This window comes from Theobroma cacao, chromosome 2 (assembly GCF_053813885.1).
Source record: "Theobroma cacao isolate CCN51 chromosome 2, ASM5381388v1, whole genome shotgun sequence".
NCBI lineage: Eukaryota > Viridiplantae > Streptophyta > Magnoliopsida > Malvales > Malvaceae > Theobroma > Theobroma cacao.
Window position 1 is genome coordinate 12,410,557 of NC_142640.1, and position 11,187 is coordinate 12,421,743.

Here is an 11,187-nt window from a genome sequence, read left to right on the forward strand (position 1 = left end):
CTTTATTCGTCCATTGGCAGAATAAACTTGTCTTTGCAATCATACTTTGTAATACCTAAAGCAATTCACAATGCCTTATTATTTTCCAATGTATTGATTCATTATAAGTTTGTTATCAACCATTTCACACTTAATAGAAAAAATAGTTATAACTGCATAACTCAATTCAAATATGCAACAATTAAGAATTTAGATAATTCATGGAATTAATTCGATAAAAGAAAAAAATTATTTGGTAATCCAGTGAAAAACTATTTTACTATTTTTCTCATTAACATCAAATCAATCTAATTTCCACAAACTCAAATGTAAATTCCCTTAATGTTCCACTTACAACAACTATTGTTAAATAAAAAATAAAATATTATTGGAACATAGGACTAGGAAATAGAAAATATTAAGGAAAGAATTCAAGGTGTCACCATCACTTTTTTCAAAGTTTTATTCGTCTCTACCAATTATATGTTTAGGTGTTAAAAAGGGTTACATGTAATAAATCTAAAAAATACCATGAAACTCAATAATTGAATGCGTCTTGTACTAATCAACTAAGCATTCATTAATGTATGACAAGATTATCAATTTCTTCAAATTTTTAGAATAAAATAGTATATGAAGATTATTAATAAAGGAATGAGAAATTGAATGAAGTTGTTTGTGTACATTTTCACAAAATCAAAGAATCCTATTTATAAATAAATATGTTTGTTTGTATAGACATAACTTTCTGAATAAATATAATTTATTTGAATGAACATACTGTTTAAACAAATATAACTGATAAAAAGTTTCTTCCTTCCATTTTTTTAATGTGAAATGATATCCCACACAAATATTATTGAAAATGTTCAACACATATAACATCAAAAAGGCTGGAGGAAAGAGTAGAACACCATATGCAAATCTAATGATTAGAAGACCATGTGAATAACATTTACAAATAGACATTTTATTGCAAAAGCTGTTAGACTGTCTCTGCTTTCATTCTGACTTGTTTGCTGACAACTAGGTTTCACTCAACTCGTGAAGGCTCACATTATATGCACATGAAGTCTTTCTCAAATCTCGTATGTCATTCCGACCCTTAGAAGCCTAGTGTGTGGTATCACCATTACTTTCTCCCCTTGCCTGAAGTTTTTCCTCAGGAAATTATAGACATAGTCCACAATTATCTTCTTTATGAAGGATGAATTTTGTTTTGCCATCACTTCAGCTTCCCCCAGGAGGTAAACAATTCCTTCATCCATTGCTTTCTGCACAAACTGCATCTCCTCTTCAGCTCCCTGGATAGGTGCAGAGATGATTCGGCTTGACGAGTTTGTTGATTTGGCTGCATTGAACGACTGGATGGATGCTGAGGAAACGCGGGATGAGTTGAGCTGGTTTAGCGATTCCTCAACAAAAACAGTGGATTTACTCGTTCCTTTCGCTTTTCCTTCATTTACCAGAAGAGTGGAGCTCTGGGGGTCCTCTGGAGCTGGCAATTGTTTAGCTGCCCCTCCTTCAGCAATAAAGTATTCATGACGAATGAATTCCTTCAACTTCTCGACCAATTGACGTTCAAACTCCTCAGCACTTCCCATTACATCCTGATAACCGTATCTCACAACACAGCGGAACATTCGATACTCTCTTGGCTCCACCTGTCTGAACAGAAAACGCTCCTCCAATGCCACTCTGCTAATTGGAAGTTTCTTGATTGAGACAAACACTAGAACTGAATGGATGGAAGGTATATTTGAAACGAAATGAGGAAATATGGGAGGTATGCCCTGAACGAGCTCTGAGTACAAAAGACCCATTCCTGGCACCCGGCTTATCCTTGGATCGTCCGCCAGTTGTTTAATGAATTCATTGGAAACCTTATTCTGGAGCTCAAAATCGTATCTTTTTTGATGCACATAGTGCCATATTCCCATAATTGTCATTAGGACAAGGGAGAAGGCTAATGGAAGGTAGCCTCCTTGAACAAATTTGTACAAGACTGATGAGAGATATACAGCCTCTACAACGCCAAAGAACACAGAGAAGAGGACAACCCACAATATGTTTATCTTCCATATAACAAGCATTATCAGAGTAGTCATACCTGTTGTGATCACCATTACACCAACCACGGCAATTCCTATAAACCCAAGAGAAAGAAGTGTTATTATCCTTAATTCCTTTTGGCAAAATGAAGATAATATTATAATTGCCTAATATTGAACATATAATTCCTGCCAATGGATGTTTAATTTTTTAGTTTAACATTATTTAGTAATTTCAAAAAAAAAAAAGTAAGTAATTTCCATCCTGAAGATTCATTGTCTTCTCCTCTGGATTTTGGCTTAATTAGTTGTCATTGGATGTCCAGGATTAGAAGAAGAACTAGATTGTCCTGACTACATGAGTTGTTAGCTTACCATACGCATTGCCGATCTTTTCTGTGGTCTTGAAGCCAACAGTGACTATAACACAGGCAATCATGAGCATGTAGTTGATGTCTGGTATATAAACTTGACCTTCATACTTAACGGAAGTGTGGACTACCTTAACTCTTGGAAAACACCCGAGAGATAACGACTGAGAGATAATCGAAAACGCTCCAGATATCATAGCTTGGCTAGCGATAATGGCAGCAGAGACGGCTACCACAAATGTTGGCCAGTACAATGGATCTACATCCAAAGAAAATACGATTAATCCCATAAATTGTTTTAGAAACAACCCTTTCCCTTATCTTTTAATTCAAGATTTACTTGGAACAGATTTGTAGAAAGAGTCCTCAACGTCATTAGGATGTTTGGTGAGGTAGGCAGCTTGGCCACAATATGCAATGAGTATCGAAGGCAAGGCAACCCCAGAGAAACTCATCTGCAGTTCCATGTAGAATAATAAACAATTTGATGAAGAACCAAAAGAATAGTTAACAATTTCTAGTTGCAATCCAATAGTAATAACAGATTCCAAGGGTCAAGGAAATGACTGAAATTTGCCGAAGAAATGACATATTTCACTGATTCTAATAAACTTACTTGAATTGCTCGAACATTGAAGTGACCCAGATCAGCAAACATGGCTTCCGTCCCTATTTTAAATGTCCTTACGGTTAGGCAAAATGGAGAAGGATGCCAATACAATAAAGAAATCGTCAAAAGGTAAAACTGCTGCTCACCTGTAATGCAAAGAACTACTCCACCAAGTGAAACCCATCCGTGCTTCCCGCGTCTCTTGAAGTATTCCACTATGTATAACGGATTAAACGCACGTAACACACCCCACCCATAAGTGAAGAGGTTGTACAAGCCGATCCCACTGAGGAAGGCAAACCACAAGCAGATGATTGGGGCAAATGAATATCCCACTCTGTCAGTTCCAAATCGTTGGGCAGAGAAAAGGATGATTAGAATTACCACGGAAATTCCCACCACAGCATCTGAAAATTCAATCGTTCTTACATCAATATCTAGAGGTAAGAATTTGGCTCAAAATTCTTATTCAAGTACACATGTAGTCTTCTGATAATGGTGGAGATGTTTTTACCTTTTCCCAGGGATTTGATGCCACTCACTGCGGAGAGAACTGTAAAATGAAACAATTGTTTATTGCAGATTAATGACCAGAAAATGGTCTAATTCACCGTTATACTTTGATCCTAAGAAGGAAGTATTATAAGTAGATATGTAGGGAATACCTGAGATGCTTGGAGTCAAAACCCCATCTCCTATAACCATTGAAGTCCCTAGGATAGTAACCAAGAAAAGCAAAACTTTGGCAAGTTTACTGTTCTCTATCTTTCCTCTAATCTTGTATGCCCGCTTCAACTGGCTGGATGGAGTGTCCAACTGGTAGTTAGACAGCTCTCTATCCTCCGGCTGTTGATTTGGGATCAAGCTCGCCTTTAAATGTCGGCATAGCAAAGAATAGAGCGCAAATGTTCCCCCTGGAATTAAACATAGCCCATTTCGTTGTAAGATGAATAAATTGAAGGTTATATTTCTCTCTTCTACCCCTTAAAAAATGATCAAATTGACTTATAGACTAGTTAAAACCAAAAAACTAGGTGGCTTTTTGTAGAGTACTCTCAGGTATACATACTTGGGTTAAGTCAAGTTAAACATGCATGATAGAGTTGACCAAGTTGGTATGGGTGAAAACTAGTTGCTTAATTACCTTCACCGTTGTCATTAGCTCTCAAAACGACGAATGCATACTTGAAAAAAGGAACGAGAACTATGGTGTAGATGATGAGGGAGAGAACCGCTATCAGGTTGTCCTGGTCGCCAATGCCATCAGGGAAAGTGCTGGAATATACATAAAGTGGGGAAGTTCCGATATCTCCATACACCACTCCAATGCTCTGAAATGCTAAACTCAACGTCGTCGACCAATCTACCTGTAGAAAATATTACAAGCCGCAGTTAAAGAAGTAGTGTCAGTATAAGGAAAACAAAGAGAAGATTAAGCAAGGAAATTAGGTATGCAATAAGGAGTAGAGTAAGAGAGAGGGCGACCTTGGAATGGGTGGTCTTGCTAGAAGAGAAAGAAAGTCTACCAGCCTCCAAATTGAGAGAATCCACGCGGCGCAGCTTGGCCCATGAGAACTTTCGATCTTTCAGTCGGTTTTTGTTATCAGCTTCTGCTGTCATCTCTATCTCCTCAACTTTCTCCGCATTCTCTGCCATGCCTGCGTTTTTCTCTTCCTTTGTGGGGAGAAATGAATTGATGGTGTAGGCATTTATAACCGCTAAAGTCAAACGCCGATGCAAGCTTAGTTTAAAACTTTACTGCCAGAATGGAACAAAAAAGAAAAAAACAATTCTCGGTACTATGCTTGCACGCTATTTTTACTCTCTGTGTGCTGTAATATTCAATCTCTGTACGCTGCTTGCACGCGGGGTAGGTGCCACGTTTGTCTTTAACACCCTTTTAAACAGAGCTGAGAAACTCCAATTTTTCTATATCAATAAGGTCAAGCATTCGAGTATATGATTTTTGTATTTAAAAATTAAAATTAAAATTTCTTTTCTTTCAATTAAAAAAAATAATAAGACTACTTCCTCCGGCTGCAAAAGAAACGGGTGACTGTGAGGAAACCAAAAATAAAAAAGAATGAATATCTCCTATTTCCATAGCATACATGTATCATGCATAACACAAAAGTGCTTTTCCTGTTAGAAACAAGTATTTTATTTATTATAATTCTAACTCTATTTGTTGTGATGGTTATTTTGGCTATATTTAGTTCAATAATAACCATTTTGCTAAATTGTGTCCTTAGAGAACTAGTTAAGACCACCAACTTGAAAATTTGTAATACAAATGGGAACAATATCAGTTAGTTGTATTTAGAAATTTCATCGTTCATATATAAACTGATAATACCAGAGATTTTACATCATTATTGTTATTATAATCACAACAAAATTTATAGTAATTATTTCACTCAAAACATAATAAAATGTATAATGATAATTACAAACTCATAATTGTCAGCGCAATAAAATTTATAATAATTATTTCATTCAAAACATAATAAAATCTATAATAATAATAATTACAATTTAAACAAATTAAAGCTAATTTCAATACATCAAAAAAACATTTCTTTCTACATAGATACACTCGTCAATTCATAATACCATTCCAAAAGTCTAACCCAAATTCCAATCATTAAATATAGCTCCATGAGCATTCAATTAAAAATGATATGCTTAATAATGATCCAAGGATGCTAAAAATATACTATGTATATATTAATATATATTCCTTTCGATCCCAAAAGTCTAATCTATATATATATATATATATCCATATCATGAATGCCAACCTAACAAAATAAAACTATGATAAATTGATGCCAGTCTCTATTTTGTCTACTTTTTTTTTTTGTTAAGTCAAATGTACTTTTCTTGCCGTTAGCTTGCAGTTAGAGGGACACATTCTCTTTCAAAAGATTTTCTATCAAAAAGTTTTTTATTTTTGCTTGTAACGTACCTATGTCGTACCTTTAGGATGGGAAGAGGTGATCATAACTGAATTCTTGGAGAGCCCCCTAAAATATTTAATTAATGCATGTTTATTTATAGAAGAAAATTAAAGAGACGCAAGGAACAAAAAAAAACAAGAGACTTAGTAGCAGGGAAAAAGTCATGCCATGTGTCATTGAAAGAGAATTCGAATAACAAAATCATTATATTATCCTGCATTATTGCAATAATTCATGTAATTTGTTTTCTAATATCACTACCGGACAAGGCAGTTGAATTTTCAATCATGGATGTTGGGCAGTTGTACATTCTTCAACTCTGGATTCTTTTATTACTTGGAATTCAATTAACTTGTTCTTTAAACAAGAAGATTATACATCAATTAATGAATTAAATAATATTATTAATTTATCTAAATTTCTTTCACAAAATCCATTGACTTTGGGGATGTTGACGGGGGAATGGCCTTGAGTTTTAAACTCCATGATGATATAAAAGTAGAAAAATTGTGGAAAGGAAGGAGCTGGTTGCGTTAGCTATTTTACTTCTAAGATTTTGGGTCAATGTCCGTAGCATCTCACTTTGAATTCCTCAAAGGATATTATTTTTTGGGTCTCTGTCCAAAGATAATGCTACTGATTCTGAACAACATAACTGCAATCTTTTTGTAAACAAAAACATCAACCAAATACAACTCCAATTATTCAATTTTCAACAGATCAACACTTCAATGCTTAAACTTATGTTACGGAAGGCCCAAAAAATTAAAAATATATAAACAAATTAATTATTCCCTCAAACCTAAATTTATTTTTTTTATATTCATTGTTTTTGCGCCTCTCATCCATTGAATATGTAGTAACAAAGATGAATTTTTTATTTTGAAATTATTAAAATTACAACTCTTTAACGAAATCTATCCATTATAGATGAATTTTAAGCTAAACGTTTAAGATTAATAGGTCTGCCATCACTCTATATCTCAAACATGTAGATTTTCTTTTGTTGTACAAACATGTAGATTAAACTTATATGAGTATCATAATAACAAAAACCAAATCGAAAAACATCCAAGTTTCCAAGTCTTTTTCTTTAAAAATTTTTTTTTTTCATCCGAACCTCTTTTTCGCATGATATCTTAATTATATGCTTATTTTCTTTGAAAATGATTCCCTGCCAAACTAATTAACGGCATTAGTTCAGAACTTTTTCATTTTTCATATTTAAAAACATAATGGAAAAATTCCAAAACTTCAGGTGATGGTCTCAAAATCTTCACACTACTTTTCTACAGTAAATTTATTTTTTAATAAAAATTATATTTTTTTACTTTCTATTTATATTTTTTAATTTAATACTTAAATTATTGAATATGATAATATGTCAATAATGTAAAAAAAGCATACTGATAATCTTCCTATAAGAGATTGTTGCTCGTGATTTTAAGTAGAAACTACAAGATAAATTGTTCAATATATTCATTTTGTAATACATATATTTACATGTTACAACAAATACTTATAATTGTAGGTTTTGTTTATTTATGCTATTATTTTGCTTGCATCTAAAAATTTTTATTTTTTCTTTTTGTTAATAAATTTGATATATTTTTGTAAAAAAATAAAAATAATTTATCATTACACAATTCATTTTCAAAAATTAAAAATTTAGATCCTTCCATTACGGCCGGGTATGTGTATGTTCCTTTCAAGTTTTTTCATATATTTGGAGAGTCGGATCTTTATATCCGTGCCTGTTGAATATGTGTTGCATCCAAATATAATGCACAAAAAAATGAAAAGTTGAAGTAATATAGACTTAAATCATTTGACTTAGTCTACCGATAATGGAAATGGATATAAAGAAATCAAATAAGTGAAAGAAGTCCACTAATATAAATGTTCACACATCAATAATTATTCATTGGAAAATACATTAATATTGCATCTGTCGACACTTAACAGAGACAGCAAGTGTTTTTCACATTGTTTAGATATAAATGTTGGAAAGTACTAGTACTTTGTTATACTTTCCAACACTGCTAAATGTTTCAAAAGGATTATTATTTTATAGATTAAAATTTAGGAGCAAGTTGAAGTGTAGAAGCAACAATGGCATAGGATGGAAAGGGAGTTCAGTATGGGAGCCTGAAGAAGCAATTGATTTTAAGCAAAAAGTGAAGGGCTGATTGCATCAGCACGCATGCTAATTACAGCGATTTCACGCTGTCGCAGGTCAAATGCAAAAAATCACTTCACTGTCATAGACCTTTCCCAATACATGTGAAACCAAGGGAGGTGGGGTGGTTTTCTTTTAGAGAAAATTGTGAAAAATGGATCTCTTGATAAGGTGATTTTAAAAATAATGATCCATATAAAGTTATCTATTTCTAGTCAAAAAGAAGCATGAGTAGACCAAAATGCTCTTAAAAATATCGTTTGAAATTAACCTCTCGATATCTCCCTTCTGCTAGAGAGAAAATAGAAATAAATACTCAGTTGTTAATCATATTGTGTCGTATAAAATTTAACTTGACACGTTTAATAAACGTGTTAGTTGTATCATGTTGTGTTACACGTTTATTAAATGTATCCATATACGTGTTTAAGATCTTGACACGAATAATTAATCGTGTCATGTTCGTGTTTACTTATATAACTATTAATACCTTATGTTTACACGACACAGTTAAAACATAGATACACAAATTGCCAGGTCTAGACGAAACTCCTCAACCAAAAACACCATATATTTAGTAAAATTGTGGCAGGCTGTATCTTCCTTACACACATAGACTCCTTTAATGTACCATGCTATATTCCCTTCCAAGAAGAAGTTCAAGATTAATGGACAAAGAGGGTTCTTTCTCAACTGAGTTTATAGACACAATTGAAGTGGAGCTTGAAAGTACATGGATGAGGCCAAAAAAAAGAGCTAAAAACTATAGATCCTTCACAAAGCCTATGATTTCTTACCAGTTTGGAGAAGAGGTTGTTAATGCTATGAATAAGAGAAAGAACAGAGCACATAGAAGAGATAATGATCAGAACTATTTTTATTAATACAAAACAAGGCTTATATACTTTGTGTACATAAGAAACACCTGTAAATATGTTTAACAAGTGTAAGTGTTAATTTACACGCAAACTAACACTTCAAAAGGACAGCTCAAGATAACATTAACTCTAAAACAGTACAATAAAGCAAACTAATACAAACTAAAGAAATGAAGTTAGTTTAAAGATAGCCACATGCTACAACCATGCAAGTATTACGGCTCAACACTCCTCCATAATACTTGCATCCTATACATTCATTTCGCGTCTCAAGTACTTGAATCTTGGCTTTCCCAAAGGCTTGGTCATGATATTAGCTAACTACAATTCAGAACAACAATACTAGACATTAATGTCACCTAACTTCTTAGCATCTCTGATGGCATGAAATTTAACTTGAATATGCTTGGTCTTGCCATGGAAAACAGGGTTCTTGGTGATAGCAATAGCTGACTTATTGTCCACCAATAATGCAGTAGGAAATTTATGAGGAAACTGCAAATCAGCGAGCATTTTGCTTAACCAAATAGCTTGGTTGGAAGTTGCAGTAACTGATATATACTCTACTTCAGTTGTAGATTGAGCAACAATGGACTGTTTATGTGAGTTCCAGCAGAAAGCTCCATTTCCAAAAGTAAAAACAAGCCTGAAGTGCTCTTGGAATCATTTATATTACTTGCCCAATCACTGTCAGAGTAGGCAGTAAGAATGATGTTTGGATTTCTAGTATAATAGATTCCAAAGTTTAGAGTGCCCTTCAAATACTTAAGTATATGTTTTCCAATTGCTAAATGAAAATGAGTTGGTTCTTTCATGCATCTAGATAGTAAGCTTATAGAATACATGATGTTTGGTCTTGAAGAACATATGTAAAGGAGGCTGCCAATCAAGCTTCTGAACTGAGATGGATCTTTCAACTTTTTTCCATTATTTACTGAAAATTTCTCATTTACAGCTAATGGTGTAGCTGCAGATTTACACTAGAGCATATGAAACCTTCTTAAAACCTTATTGACATAATTTTATTGAGACAAAAATACCCCTGCAGTAGATTGTTTAATCTCCAAGCCAAGAAAGAAACTCACTAATTCCAAGGTAGACATCTTGAATTCATTTTTCATCTACTTCTTAAACAATTACAGAGAAGCATCATCTCCTCCAGTAATCATTAAGTCATCCATATATAGTGAACAACTAAAGGAGATTGATTTTCACACTTGAGTATATACAATGTAGCTTCATTATTGCTCTTTTGTAACACCTTTAGAGATAAAATAAGTATCAATTTTGCTATACCAGGATCGTGGGGCTTGCTTCAAACTATACAAAGCTTTATGAAGGTTTTAAACTTTGTCTAGTTCATTTTTTACTTCAAATCCTTTAAGCAGATCGACATAGATTTCTTCTTCAAGAATTACATTAAGAAAGGCAGACTTCACATCAAAATGATAGATATTCCATCCCAAGCAACAGACAAGGCTAACAACATTCGAATTGTATCAAATCTTGCCACTGGAGAAATATTTCCCAGTAATTAACACCAGGTTGTTGACTATACCCTTTCACCACTAGTCGAGCTTTATGTCTATTGAGAAAAACATCAGGATTCTACTTTTTTTTTGTAGATCTATTTGACCCCAATTATGTTTCTATTTGGAGGTCAACCAACTAGTGACCAAGTGCCATTCTTGTTGATCATATAAAGCTCTTCATTCATATCATCTATCCACTTTAGTTGTTTAACAACACCTGCATAAGAAGTAAGTTCCTTAATTATAGCTAAACTCTTATAATATACATCACTGAGTGATCGAGTTCCTTTCACAGGCTCATTATCAACATTTTGATCAATATTAAACTCAATTTCTAGAAGAGAATGAATTATAATTGGATTTTGAGACTTTGCAGTATCTTGCATATCCTAATAAACTAGATTTTTGCTAGCAACCACTTTACCAGAAATAGGAAAGTAGGCTCTATAAGCCTTCGACTTAGAGCTATAGCCAATAAAGATGGCTTTCTGAGCTCTGTACTACAACTTATCTCTCATGGCTTCTGGTACATGGACATAATAAATGCAACCGAAGACTTTCAAATGCTCTATTAAAGGTCTTTAATCAAACCAAACTTCATATGGTGAGTTCCCACCTAACGCTTGA

General features: G+C 33.5%; 1 protein-coding gene across 1 annotated transcript; it reads right to left on the reverse strand.

The window, feature by feature from the left end:
* Positions 1-908: 908 nt before the first annotated feature.
* Positions 909-4,677, reverse strand: HAK5 (high affinity K+ transporter 5). The gene is made up of 9 exons (XM_018114791.2): positions 4,497-4,677; positions 4,156-4,378; positions 3,677-3,925; positions 3,526-3,564; positions 3,158-3,418; positions 3,018-3,070; positions 2,742-2,856; positions 2,406-2,660; positions 909-2,125 (listed from the first exon to the last, which is right to left on the reverse strand). Exons 1-9 carry the CDS (start codon positions 4,665-4,667, stop codon positions 1,059-1,061), a joined length of 2,433 nt encoding a protein of 810 aa, XP_017970280.1. The 5' UTR covers positions 4,668-4,677; the 3' UTR covers positions 909-1,058.
* Between the last annotated feature and the right edge of the window lie 6,510 nt (positions 4,678-11,187).

What these genes read in the sequence shown, in the direction of transcription:
- HAK5 (XM_018114791.2), bottom strand. Translation starts at nt 4,667, where the DNA reads ATGGCAGAGAATGCGGAGAAAGTTGAGGAGATAGAGATGACAGCAGAA. An exon ending in AGTAGTTCTTTGCATTACAG is followed by an intron (nt 3,071 to 3,157) that starts GTGAGCAGCAGT and finishes CATTTAAAATAG; the next exon opens with GGACGGAAGCCATGTTTGCT. An exon ending in TTTCTACAAATCTGTTCCAA is followed by an intron (nt 2,661 to 2,741) that starts GTAAATCTTGAA and finishes CTTTGGATGTAG; the next exon opens with ATCCATTGTACTGGCCAACA.